A 14,856-nucleotide genomic window follows, 5' to 3' on the forward strand; every position below is an offset into this window, starting at 1 on the left:
CTTTCTTCTCTGTCACAGACACCCAAGTTTCTTATCTGCTTTTCTCCTCCAAACACTCCACTGAGCCCATGCCACTCACATCCAATTCCTTACTGTTCTCCTTACCTTCTTATTCTCCTCTGGCTCTTTTTCCTCAAAATGCGAGCATGCTTTAGTTCTCCCATCTTAAAAAAAAAACTCTACCCTTGACCTCACTTGCCTCTACAATTACAGTTCCATCTCCTTTCTCCCTTTCTTCTCTAAGCTCATTGAATGCACTGTTTACATTCACTGTCTGGAGTCCTCTCCTCCAGTCCTAGACCCTCTCCAGTTTGCTTACATCCCATGCACTCAACTGAAACTGCTCTCGCCAAAGTCTCCAATGACCTCTTTCTAGCCAACACCCAGAACTCAGTCTTCACCCTCCTTGACCTGTCAGCTGCCTTTGATGCCATCAGCCACGCTCTTCTTGAGATCTTGTCCCCGCTTAGCTTCCAGGACTCTGTTATGTTATCTCTCTAATTGCTCCTTCAGTGTGTCCTTTGGAGGATCCTCCTCAACGCCCCCTCCAGCTTTCTGTGAAGATTCCACAAGACTCTACCCATGACCCCTGTAGCAGGGTGGTCATCCAGCTCTGGCCCTGAATGGGTTAAAACAGCCCTGGGAGAGCCAATAGTAAAAGCAGCCCTGGAGAGAGCTGCAGCTGGGAAAAGGTGGGAAAAGGGATTAAGAACCTCTGGGGGAAGCTGACTATATAGCTGACCACAGGAGTGGCATTCTTAATCAGGCCTGGCAGGCCCTGATAAGAGGGCTGTAGGCCAGAAGCTGGAGGAGTCTCACTCCTGCCCTCGGGGGAGAAGGCTGGCTGCCTGAGAGCGATGTACCTTAAGTGGAGCAGTGCTGGGGAAGGGAAAAGGGAGCTGGAAGCTCCAGCCTGGTAAACCCCTAGACTGCAGGCCTTGTTAAAGGCGCAGAAAGGTACTGGGGCTGCAGCGGGGCAGCCTGGGAATAGGCAGAGGCAGCTGGTGCTAACCCCTTGCCAACGATGAGTGGCCATTACACTGCAGTCTACCCCAGTGAGTGGGGGTGAGCTGATGACTGACAGTAGCCACTGAGGCAAGGTGGGTTTAGTGGGTTGGGGGTTCCCCTGGGAGGAGAGACCCAGAGTGAGGGGGTACTGCTGGGGCAGAACCCCGAGGTAAAGGACACCAGGGTCCAGGAGGGACACGGGACCAGCGGCAGGTGAGACACCAGCCTGCAGAGTGTGCTCCATATGCTGGAGAGCTAATTCCCTGGACGACCAGCAGGAGGCGCCGCACCAGTGAGTCCTTGTCTTGCTACAGCCCCCTACTCTTCTCTCTCTGCACCTTATTCCTGGGTAGTCTCATCTGCAAACACAAATTCAGCCTCCAACTCTATGCTGACGTCTCTCAGATCTGCCTCTCTCTGCCAGACCTGTTTTCTGCCCAAGCTAAAATCTCAGCCTGTCTGTCTGACATCTTGTTGTGGATGTCTTGCCATGAGCTCAAGCTCAGCTTGGATAAAATAGAGCTCTTAATCTTTCCCACCAAGCCCCGCCTACCACCTGCTTTCTCTATCACTATGGACAACACTGCCATCCTGCCTGAGATGCAGGCTCATAACCCAGGTGTCATCTCTGACTTGTACCTCTCTTTAGATCCTCGCATCCAGGCTGCGTCTAAGTCCTTGCCATTTCTTTCTGCATAATATCTTGAAAATATCGCCTCTCCTGTTCTTCCACGCAGCTAAAACTTTTATCCAGGCTGTCATCATCTCACAGTCTTTCCTCACTCATATCCAGTCAGAAAGCTGCTTCAGAAACTGTTCTCTTAGACCATCACTTTGACCACATCACCCCTCTCCTATCAAACATAAGCTGCTTGTCTTCACTTTTAAGGACCTTCAGACTCCGCCTCCATCCTACGTATCGTCTCTCATTTGCTATTGAATAGTCAAAGCTCACCTTTGATCAACCTATGTTGCCAGCCATTTGTTATATGTTCAATCAAGAACTTTCATACCCCTCTTACGTTACCCCACGCATTGGGGAGAAGTCCCTGTAAACATCCACAAAGCTACCTAGTTATCCTCCTTCAAATCCCTCCTTAAAACTCTCCTTTGCTTTGTTACCTACAAAAAACTTGACAGCAGTTCAGGTGCTGGTGTGCTGATACCACTGCATATCATGCTGACCAATATTATCTCATTGTTTCCTTGTACTTCTCCATCTACCTGTCTGTATCCATCTATGGTCTCTTGTCTTATATTAGATTCTAAGTTCTGTGGGGTAGGGACCATCTTTTTGTCTTGTGTTTGTGCAGCGCCTAGCACAGTGGAGTCCTGGTCAATGACTAGCGCTCCTAGAGGCTGTGGTAATACAAATAATAAATAACCACTAGCACTTTCTTCCTCTTCAACAGTCAAGTCACATTGTCAACTGTGGTATGAAAGCTCCAGAATGAGCTTTTGGTCTCCTCCTCTGCAATCGTAAAATCAGTGTTTCAAAGGGGCGCATGTGTGCGCTCTTCATGGATTTCACAACAGCTGTGCTTTACCTCAAGATGGAATTTACTGAAAATATTTTTTCAGAAAGGTTTGTGGAATTGGGGATTGCACAATAAGCTTACTCCGTTACCTCCCTAAAAGAAACAAACTATAACCTGTTTGGCTTCAACTGCTGGGATCTTCATAGTCAGGGCACGTCTACATTACAAACGTAAGTTGACCTATGTTAACCACTGTTGATGTCCACACTATCCTCCTTCTGTCAGCGATGTGTGTCCTCACCAGGAGCACTTCCACCACCTGAAGAGGGGCAGGGTGGGGGCTCGCAGCTCCCTGGCAGGAAGGGGTGGCTGGCTCCTGGGGCTTCTCGCCTCCTTGCGTAGGGAGCCTCTGGGCAGCAGCCTGGCTAGGAGCTGGGGCAGCCCACATGGAGCCCTGAAATAGACAAGACAGCCAATTTCAGGGGGACAAGACTATAACGTGTATGCCGACATAATTAGGTCAATGTAAGAGGCCTTAGTCTCTGGTCAACTATATAACACGGCAGCTATGTTCTGTTAGGTATTTTAATGTGATTCAAGGCCTCCAGGGGACCTGCTTCATCTTCTAGTGGGGTTGCACACCAGTAGTACTGCTGCCAGCAGCTCCTTCCACCCCACGCCTCACTATATTTGCTCAGGTTTCAGAGTAACAGCCGTGTTAGTCTGTATTCGCAAAAAGAAAAGGAGTACTTGTGGCACCTTAGAGACTAACCAATTTATTAGAGCATAAGCTTTCGTGAGCTACAGCTCACTTCATCAGATGCATATCGTGGAAACTGCAGCAGACTTTATATATACACAGAGAATATGAACCAATACCTCCTCCCACCCCACTGTCCTGCTGGTAATAGCTTATCTAAAGTGATCATCAGGTGGGCCATTTCCAGCACAAATCCAGGTTTTCTCACCCTCCACCCCCCCACACAAATTCACTCTCCTGCTGGTGATAGCCCATCCAAAGTGACAACTCTTTACACAATGTGCATGACAATCAAGTTGGGCTATTTCCTGCACAAATCCAGGTTCTCTCACATCCCCCCCACCCCCATACACACACAAACTCACTCTCCTGCTGGTAATAGCTCATCCAAACTGACCACTCTTCAAGTTTAAATCCAAGTTAAACCAGAACATCTGGGGGGGAGGGGGTAGGGAAAAACAAGAGGAAACAGGCTACCTTGCATAATGACTTAGCCACTCCAAGTCTCTATTTAAGCCTAAATTAATAGTATCCAATTTGCAAATGAATTCCAATTCAGCAGTTTCTCGCTGGAGTCTGGATTTGAAGTTTTTTTGTTTTAAGATAGCGACCTTCATGTCTGTGATTGCGTGACCAGAGAGATTGAAGTGTTCTCCGACTGGTTTATGAATGTTATAATTCTTGACATCTGATTTGTGTCCATTTATTCTTTTACGTAGAGACTGTCCAGTTTGACCAATGTACATGGCAGAGGGGCATTGCTGGCACATCAGCCACACTATCAGAGGCTCGTTCACCTGCACATCCACCAATGTGATATATGCCATCATGGACACAAATCAGATGTCAAGAATTATAACATTCATAAACCAGTCGGAGAACACTTCAATCTCTCTGGTCACGCAATCACAGACATGAAGGTCGCTATCTTAAAACAAAAAAACTTCAAATCCAGACTCCAGCGAGAAACTGCTGAATTGGAATTCATTTGCAAATTGGATACTATTAATTTAGGCTTAAATAGAGACTTGGAGTGGCTAAGTCATTATGCAAGGTAGCCTGTTTCCTCTTGTTTTTTCCTACCCCCTCCCCCCCAGATGTTCTGGTTTAACTTGGATTTAAACTTGAAGAGTGGTCAGTTTGGATGAGCTATTACCAGCAGGAGAGTGAGTTTGTGTGTGTATGGGGGTGGGGGGGATGTGAGAGAACCTGGATTTGTGCAGGAAATAGCCCAACTTGATTGTCATGCACATTGTGTAAAGAGTTGTCACTTTGGATGGGCTATCACCAGCAGGAGAGTGAATTTGTGTGGGGGGGTGGAGGGTGAGAAAACCTGGATTTGTGCTGGAAATGGCCCACCTGATGATCACTTTAGATAAGCTATTACCAGCAGGACAGTGGGGTGGGAGGAGGTATTGGTTCATATTCTCTGTGTATATATAAAGTCTGCTGCAGTTTCCACGATATGCATCTGATGAAGTGAGCTGTAGCTCACGAAAGCTTATGCTCTAATAAATTGGTTAGTCTCTAAGGTGCCACAAGTACTCCTTTTCTTATATTTGTTCAGTTGAAGTGAAGTCTATTCCTCACTACAACTAGGGGGCCATGAATTCTGTTTGTCTTCCCTTCTCACATGAGTGGGGAGTGACAGTGAAATCTACTCCTCTTCCGTAGGAAGGGGTGAAGAATGAAATACTATTCCTCCCACCCCCAAACACAATGTGTGAAGCTAAGAGAGAAAACCTTCCCTTCAGTGGAGAGGAGACAGCAATTGGTTTTGTGGAGGTAAAACAGATGGGGGGGGGGAGAAGTTGAGGAGGAGAGAGGATGGGGTATGCAATGGAAGGGAAAAGAAGAGAGAGGGAGAATCTACCAAAGGGCGAAGCAGAGGAAGGGGAAAGAAAACAATAGATCCAATAAAGAAAAACTGGGATGAAAACGAACGTGGGAGACTGAAGGAGGAAAAGAGAGAAGTGAATTAAAATGGCATGAGAAATAGCAAAAGCAAGAAAAGATAGATAAATGTAAGGGACTGACGGATGTGATCTCGGATCTTGTACATGACAGTGCACTGTGCTGACATTAGACTCCTTAGCATAGCATTTATTTACAGCTTTGCCAGATTATGTTTTAGGGTTTTTTTGTGCTGGCCATTGGTCTTCCACCTGACCTATACAAGTCTGTTTTCATCTGTTTATCGACACATGACAGTCAAAGTCTGTAAGGACATACGGACAGGTTAAATCTGCACTAATGTCATTTTCATAGGAAAAAAAGATATTGTAAGGTTAGTAAACATGGATAGCTGGTGCCTACATTTCTCAGTTGTTTATAGGTAAATCCGGACCCCAGGCTAGCCAGGGAATTCTGCCTGGAAGCAGAACCATTGTAGTTCTGATGTACAAGTAAAGGGACTGAATTTGCAGGAGCCCTGCAAATGGGGTGTGCATCCTGTGCAACCCAACTCCTAGGACCAATTCTTACGTCACAGACATCAGTGTAATTCCGTTGGCTCCAGTGGAATTACTCCTGATTGACACTGTTGTAAGTAAGATTATAGCCTGGCCCCCTATGAGCTGGGTACATGGCAGGAGAAGGAGTATAGGGGTAAGAGAATCTGCCACTGGTTGGATCATCTGGTTTTCCCCCCATTGTGGGGCCGTATGGACTGTGAAAAGTTACTTTGGCCTCTTAAACTTCTCTAATTCCCCCCCTACTGTAGAGATATTCAGTACCCAGCTTGCTACTCAGTGTTAGTTCCCTGCGTTTATCCTTTGTAGCAACTGTTTTTCAGGTAATTGGAAATTTATCTTCCATTTCTGCTTATATTTAATTTAGATAATCTAGTAAAACAGATAAGGCTGTTCATTTTGGAGGAGGAATGCTGCAGTCTTAAATCTGCTTAATAGAGGAGTTAACATTTTGTTTAATTTGCAAATGTGGAGAACAAATGTTGCCAATAGTCTGTTCTTTTCTCTTTGTATTTATTACTCTCAAAACATGCTCAGTGATTATTTGGAGGATGTTAAATTAGTTTCCATGAAAGTCAATTAAAACACTCTTGATTTCTGATGAATCAATGAGCAATGGGAAAAGCGTAGCCAGAATTCTGAATTTGACCATCTTGTCTGGAATCTTTTTTGATAACTAGATTGTTTTGCCAGACATACATTTATTTTCATAGAGTGAGGCAGCTACAGTGCCTGCGTAAGATGGGAATCTGGAAAGGAAAACCTTTTGCCAAAGATGAATTTTTGTGTTAACTAGAAAAGATCAAACCAATATAACTCGACTTTAATTAAATATCTCTCTGTTGTTCGCAGAATTTATGCGGAACTCATGTGTGGATGCTGGGTTGATCCCTCCACTGGTGCAGCTCTTAAACTGCAAAGACCAGGAAGTGTTGCTTCAGACAGGACGTGCCCTGGGCAATATATGCTATGATAGCCGTAAGTGTGGAAATGTAACATTTTTTGTTGTTGATGGTGGTTTGGGGGGTTTTTTGTTTTGTTTTGTACTGTGTCATACAGTTATAAACTGAGTCATTTTTCCTCCCCTCCGCTTTATGTTCATTGCACCGATTAGTCTGATTTTATGGGACAGTTGAAATGTATCATAGGTGTGACAACTGTACTCTGTTTGTGTGACAGACTGGTTAAAAAAAATACCATTTCAATATCATATTATTTCTGGACATGAGACTAAAAGAGGTTTTTTCTCTTCAACATAATGGGTAAGATTTTCTAAGAGCATATACTAAGCATGCAATTTGAGACTTGAATAGCCACAAAACTAGAATTATTTTAAATTGTGCTCACCTTTGGACCACATTGGAGGAGTAGGAAGGGAACATGTACTTCTCTCCAAGCCTCAAACAACAAAAGATATGAGTTAAAGAGGAGACTACATATGTGGATGAAAGGTATGCCCTAAGTATGTTGCAAATGCTGTTGTATTCTTAAATGGATGGCCATGGTACCAGGACCATGCACGTATCTTTTTCATTTTTTTGTGGGCACAATAGGTTTTGCATGCCCAAATGTAATTGGGCTGAAATGTAATTGTGAGTTCAGTTGCAAATTATGTACATAGTGAGAGGATTTGCACAACCGAATCAGGTGCAATGTTTTGAAAATGTAGTCCCATCTTTCTTCAATCTAAATATTTTGATCATTATGGAAAATGTAATTCTACTAGTTTAACAACATTTTTTCCCATGAGATTAGATATAGCTAGGGGCCTGGGCTCCCTATTGATAAGTGCAGTGACTCCTGCTAGTGTTCGTAGATCCTATGAGTATATCTCAAGAGAGAATAAGCTACTTAAACTTGCATGAAGAGTATAGTGAAGAAGCAGAGTCCTTGGGAATGTGTTTATATTATAGAAATTATTCATACAGAATAACTAGAAGGCTATGGATGTCTGCAGATGGCAAGTGAAATGAAAACGTGAAAGCATTTTACTAGCTTGAGTCACTGTACCTTATTGCTTGTATCAGGAATGTAGGAATTGTGGTTTATGTCACCTTCACTAAACTGTCTGGTATTCTGACTAATGTCTGTTCAGTTCGATTGTATTTGTAGTTTCTTCATTACATTGGTTTCTCACGCTAGTTTGGAATTTTACATTTTATGTTGCTGTACATTGCTTTATATGTGAACTCCATGCAGTTAATCAGATTTGCCAATCTGGCAGTTGCATTTACAGACATCTGCTGCTTGAGGATGATAACATTTCATTCCCTTGTTTAGGCTTTTCTATAGGCTGACTGATCAACTGAACAGCTGCTTCCCAGTGGAAACTTCAGCAAGAAACTGTTGAGCTTTCTGTTATGTTACTTATTTGTCAAATTGCATTTCAGGGTCAAATGTGATCAGAAAGCTCACTCCATGGATGATTTATTTCATATGAATAGACTCTGTGAGACTATTCATGTCACCTTTGTTTCCCGTACATTACTGCTTGAAAAATAATTAGGACACCAAAATGGTTCCATGCTGTAAAGTACTGTATAACTGCCCCTACATTTTGCATTGTCTGCAGCATTTGTTCAATATAGAGAGTCTTTATTAACAGTTTTGTGTTGCTCTTTTGTTGAGCAAAATTGGCACTGGTAAAATCTACAGTAGGCAGTGATGTGTTCTGTATACCAAGTGTAGCTGTTTTCCCATAGATAGTAACAGTCTTGCCTGTGTACTCAGGGAAGAGCAATGAATAATGTGTAATAAAATGTCATGTAAATCAAGATTAGTATCTTTGATTAAATTAGACTAGACTACTACAGGGCTTATTTATCACATCCATCCTGCCACAACTTATTTTATATGTGTTATCATAGCCTTTACAGGCTCTGTGTTTACATATACCAGTAGGATATTAAGTTAAGGACAAATACATTGTGTTCATCACAATAAATATTTGATACAAATATTTTCCCTTATGGTCATAATTGTTCATATTGGGAAACTATTTTCTCTCACAGTGAGTTCTAAGATGTAACGAAGACAGAATATGCAGTCAAATATTTGTAAGTGTATCATGCACAGACAAAGTGGTTCTTTTTCCTTATATTTGAAACAAAGATAGCTGTTACCCGTTTGGTAAAAGTAATCAGTATTAGAAAGTTGTAGCACCTCTTTAATTCTACTTAATAATCTAAAGGAGTATTACATGTATTAATCTTCAGATTGAATTTTGGTAACTTTCCTAGCTAATTCCATGTAATGGCAAGTGAACTCCAGGAACTGTGATTACAGGGTTCCCTCATCACTCATGAGGAGTGAAGCTATGAGTAAGATCTGCAAGTCATCCCAAATGAGGACTGTACAGGCCCGTTACACAAAATCAAGCCCCTTCCTACTGATATCTACATATATTCCCACATATATCTATTCTAGATTGAAACCAGTGAACCCTGTGCACCCTGGTGAGTTTGCAATTTATGCTTAGAGGTTTTCTTGCATGGCACGAAGTGAATCAGGCTCCCTGTGTTTTAGAGGGGAAGCAGTCGTGGTGCTCTAGAAGGAAATTGTCAAGGGATTTTCATCATTTAAAAAATAAAACTTTGTTGCTCACTCCTGTGGGAAAAGCCCAGAGAAAGGGGCCCTGAGGAGAAGAGTTCCCCACATCTTTCCATTGCCATAGGAAGGGTTCCGTTTCCCCCCTACCCCTCCAGTGGAAAGAAGAGGGGAACTGCGCCCCAGAATGTGCAGTTCCCAGGGGATCTACATGAAGGCAGAGCCATCTGCACAGAACTCCTGGTTGGACAATCTATGGAGAGGTGCTGCGGAAAAATTAATGTACCATTTGTTCTTGGTAGATGAAGAGATTTAGTGCTTCTCCAAAACCAAAGAGTGAGAGCTGTGCCTGATGGGATGGAGGAGTAACTTCTGAAAATGGATCTTGGGGGGGGCAATCTGGCCTCTTTATTAAAAGCCTGAAACTGAACCTTGTTTCCTTTCTGATATTCCTTCCTCTCCCTTAGATAGGCACATACTGTTCCTATGGGGTTGCTTGTCAGTGCTGAGTCTTTAAAAGAACATTGAAACATTTGTTTGAGAAAAAACACAGAGGGAGAATTAAATGTATTTTACAAATACAGAGAAGGAGGGAAAGTAGGTCAAATTTTGGAGCAAGCAGCCTTGACAGTGTCCCTTTTAAGTACTTGTTATTGGCTTTGAGGAGATCTGCTTTATGTAATTCTCCTAACGTCAAGGCAGCAAGCAGGGATAACTACAAAGTCGAGTGGAAGGAAGCTTTGTTAGTTCTGATGAGATACATATATATATAGTTCCAGTCTCCCTCTCACATGCAGAGATGAAAGAACAACTGAGACTGCCAAAAGTTTTGATCAAAGAAAGGGTTATTTGTTTTCAGAGAGCTTTTGAGGAATTAAAGTTTCCTGTACACTGTGTGTAAACCATTCAGTGCTGTCCTGCAGTTTAAAAACAATTGCATTATTGTTTATTTCTATAATGCTTATAAATGTACTAGTGCTTCACCGGTATAGACCGTTATAAGGCAGGTCCCTGCCCCAAAAAGCTAACAATCTAAAGAGAGAAAATGGGGAGATGAGTGGTGTGTCTCTCTCTCACACACACCTCTACCTACCTACCTCTAGCCAATTAGCCCAAATGATATTCTCACTCAGACCTACCATTTTGTCTGATCTATATTACTAACACTAAATACCCATACCCTCATCCAGTTATTTAATGCTTCTAACCTGTAATTATTTTTAGCTTATAATTAACCTCCCTACATTTCTACACCTAGTCAATTCAAACCACCAAACCTATCTTCCTGCCAATTCTGTCCTCACAATGCTTTCTCTACACAGCAAGTCCTAGACTCTTTTCTGCTGCCCTCCTGGATTTGAATGTAACATGTAGACCCTGTCTGCACTGCCCAGGAACACCATGTTAAATATAGCTTATGCTAGAAAGGAGCAAAGATGATTTTCTTGGCCAGTGCAGAGAGCTGTCTAAGAATAGACTAGAACCTAAAAGTGATCTTCCACCATTAACTCTAGCAATCAACGGTATTAAGCTACTGCACACTTTCTTCAGTTTCTTTCAGTAGCTTTCAAAGTCAAAAATAGACAAATTATCATATGTATAGGGACTAACCAATTTATTTGAGCATAAGCTTTCATGAGGTACAGCTCACTTGCATCCGATGAAGTGAGCTGTAGCTCACGAAAGCTTATGCTCAAATAAATTGGTTAGTCTCTAAGGTGCCACAAGTCCTCCTTTTCTTTTTGCGAATACAGACTAACACGGCTGCTACTCTGAAACCTATCATACGTATAAAATTCCAGGCATCATAGGTTGCCTAACAAAAGGCAGACAGGCAGCAAACAAGAAATGTGGAGTCACTGGTGTGTTTCTGTTAGATCATTTCACTATTGGTTTTGCTTCGCTAGATGAAGGTTTGCAGAAACGCAAGAGTTACTCATCAACATTCCCCATGGCAATGATCCATTAAGATGTATACATACTCCTGAACAAGTATGTTCTAATGGTTGTACGGGGAACTTGAAGCTAGAAAATCTGGGTTCTGCACTTTGCTTTGCCATAGACGACTTGTATGACCTTGTGCAAGCGAGAATTCACCTGGAGATACCACAGTAATATCTAGCACCACATTCAGGGAATACCGGCAGGGATTGGGGGTCTGTGGGTGGGAAATGAAGGAAAACTAATGATCTCCTCACAAGAGTATGTACGTGTGCCGGAGTGGAGGGGGGACAGCTGGCATCACTATGGCATGGGCTATGGTTCTGCTCTAGAATCCAGCAGATACTGAGGCACAGGGATATCCATGGGAAGCCCCTGTGTCTGTACATCAGCTCTGGGCCTTCTTTATCCCCTTCCCCATCCTCAGTGATCACACAACCAAAACCTCCCCTTGACACAACGGTCTCCGGACCCTCCTTAAAGCGGGGTCTTGGAAAAGGTAGAACATTCAGTAGGCTATATTATCTTCTCTGAATAACCTCCTACAGGTTAGCAGATACAGTGCGTCAGTATCTCCAGTGTTATGAAATGAGAATCAATATGTTAGATGAATTCACACCAACCTTTGGTTAGGCTTACGTTGTCCCTCTGAAGCTAGCCTTCAGAAGGATAATTCACTCAGTTCTTGAGTGTCTCTCCTTCCTCCTGATCCATGGAGACTAGACGGGTTGGGATAAGAAGGTGGGGAAAAGTAAAATCAATTAACAATGTTAAAAAATGCACTAATGAACCAAGTTGGCTTCCACAGTTGTCGGGTTGTCTCTAACCTCAGCAAAGGCAGGTTGGAAACTGGAGGGAGAAAGAGCAGGGTGCATAGGCAACTTGGTGAAGTGCCTGTAAAAGGATCAGACTATTCTCATGGTTGCTATTATTACTTTAGAGCCTACAAGTTGAAGCATGAAGGGGCATATGAATGTCTAGCATATCTGGCATGTAAATACCTTGCAACGCCAGCTATAGCAGTGCCAGGCGAACACCTGTTCTCACTTTCAGGTGACATTGTAAATAAGAAGCGGGCAGCATTATCTCCTGCAAATGTAAACAACCTTGTTTGTCTTAGCGATTGGCTGAACAAGAAGTAGGACTGAGTGGACTTGTAGGCACTAACATTTTATATTTTTATTTTTGAGTGCAGTTATGTAAAAAAAATTGTACATTTGTAAGTTGCATTTTCACGATAAAGGGATTGCACCACAGTACTTGTATGAGGTGAGTTGAAAAATACTATTTATTTTCTTTTTTAGTCAAATTTGTAATTAAAATAATAATATAAAGTGAGCAATGTACACTTTTTGTGTTCTGTTGTAATTGAAATCAATATATTTGAAAATGTAGAAAAACTTACAAAAATATTTATAATTTAAATTGGTATTCTATTATTGTTTAACGGTACAATTAAAACTGCGATTAATTGCAACTGTTTTTTTTAATCTCACGATTAATTGCAATTTTTTTTAATTGTTTGACAGCCTTATTTGAAAAATAAAAATTAGAGCACTGGATTATGTGAAATAGAGAGAGCTGCAAAACTCATGCCAGGCGTCTTTCTTTAGCATGACTCATACCAGGAGTCTTGAGTCTTCCTCGCTCAGGCTTTTAGCTTTCATTTTTAAATGTGTCTGAAACATCCAGCTGTACTGATAAATTATATAAAGTCAGAAATACTTGCTCAGCTTCTAGCTTTTAAAACTTAAATTAAAAGAAATGTAATCCTTGTAGCAGGTGTCAGAGTGAAAGCCATGGAACTTGAAATACTCTCTCCAGGAGATAGATACGGAAAATGAAAAATTCCCCACCCTCCCACACCATAATAGGTTTCAATAGTGCTTTTCCGGGACCATCTCTGGGGGTTAGAGAGCAATTCACTCTCTGTGCCGTCTAATCCTTGGCTTCTTTATGGAGTGCTAGGGTGAATATTATCAACTGTAAGAGGTGGTTTTGGGGACATGGACCCCTGCCTAATTAATCACCGCAAACCACCAACTCATTTCACGTAGGCTGTCGTCTAACAGCTGTTTGGTAGCTCATCTACTGACCTGGATGGGAAATTAACTGGTTCTCATTACTCATTTCGCAAGTCATCCATTCTTTCACTTTTGGTCGCCCTAGACCTACTCTATAGAATTCAGGACTCCTGGCTGAATTTCAGATATGTGCTCTGGCACACAGTTCCCTTCCTTTTACACCCTGTGTGACCACCATCACTATGCCACTTCTTGTTAAGCTCCTCCTGCTTCTGCTGCAAATTCTGTGTGTTCATCTGCCTCTCTTTTGGGTATATAGCACAGCTCCATTGCCAGAAAGAGCCAAAGGACAGGAAATAAGAAATTCTTCACACCTATAATTAGACATGGAAAAATATTCCACAGATCAGGAGATGAAATTAATTTTAGGATCTGAAGCAGAGAGAGAGAGTCTTAAGAAGTATAACATATTGGAGACAGTGTACAAATTAAATTTACTACGGAAAATGGCATAACCTCTCTCAGTATCATGTGGAAAACCAGCAGAATCCTAGAACATGACCTGTGTTGACAGTCTTAGGCTACTTGTCAAATCATCTTCATGAAGATCACCCTCTTACATGTCAGCAGGGCGCATCCTGTGGCAATGTTTGCTTTCCAGTTTTGTACTGAATCTTATAAAGTACAAATATCACCCACTAATCTATTTCTCAAGGAAATTATGAAACTGAGACCTGTTAATGAGCTTTTAACTCTTTGCTGTGAACAACTGATAGTTTTTAGGAGTTGCTCACAGAGCTTGCCTTGCGGTTTCACTTTGTACTCTACAAGACCATGTGACTGTTAGCTCTAACTTTTTTTACGTGTACCGGATGCTAGAAGATTGTAGGCTTGTTATGATGATAAGGGAAATAACTGCGGTATTTTCCCCATACATCTGCAACAGAAGTGTTGCATCAGCAGGAGATAGAGCATGCCCTATACATGCCAAAATGCATCTACATAGTAGTACTTAGCGATCATTAACTCATTAACCCTGAACAGTCTTGTGGGGCAGGTAAATATTATCCTCATTTTACAATTGAGAAAACTAAGGCAGAGGGATGAAGTGACTCTCCAAAGCTACAGAAGGAGCCAGTGTGGGAGCCAGTGGTACGATTCAGGAGTTCCCGGCTTGCAGTCCTGCGTACACTCTACTAGTCAGGCCTCTCTATTATTTTCAGACTCTAAGAAAGAAATCCTGGCCCCACTGGCAAAACTCCTGTTGACTTCAGTGGGGCCAAAACTTCTGCTAGTGATGGTATCCCTTAACAGTGACCTTCAAAGAGGAAAACACTGACCCAAAAAAAATCCCCCACGGGTTTGTACCCCCTTGCTTCTTTAAAATTCATGTAGAAGGCCCAAAAATGTTTTCTGAGGATTTTTTTTTTTTTTTAAGGCAAGGACTGGGTTCTGCTTGCTTTTTACTGTAGAACTACTGGTCTTTCCTATCCTGTTTTTCCAGGAAATATGGATAACTGGAAAACTCAGATGTATGACAACCCTGATACCAAGAAAATAAAATCTGATTAAGTGAGATGGGAAGGGATTTTTTTTCTGAAAGTTTTACAATTTTTTGTGTGTCAACA

At 42.2% G+C, this 14,856-nt stretch overlaps 1 protein-coding gene across 5 annotated transcripts in view; it reads left to right on the top strand.

Annotated features, from left to right (window-relative positions):
• RAP1GDS1 (Rap1 GTPase-GDP dissociation stimulator 1) overlaps positions 1-14,856 on the top strand; it is a 156,906-nt gene that overhangs the window by 87,604 nt on the left and 54,446 nt on the right. For all 5 annotated transcript variants that reach the window (XM_084626045.1, XM_084626047.1, XM_084626046.1 and 2 more), the window contains one exon: positions 6,570-6,695. In XM_084626045.1, coding sequence (XP_084482171.1) covers positions 6,570-6,695 — 126 coding nt within the window. The remainder of the gene's footprint in view (positions 1-6,569; positions 6,696-14,856) is intronic.

The sequence above is a fragment of the Lepidochelys olivacea genome (genome assembly GCF_965140295.1).
Source record: "Lepidochelys olivacea isolate rLepOli2 genome assembly, chromosome: 4".
Classification (NCBI taxonomy): domain Eukaryota; kingdom Metazoa; phylum Chordata; order Testudines; family Cheloniidae; genus Lepidochelys; species Lepidochelys olivacea.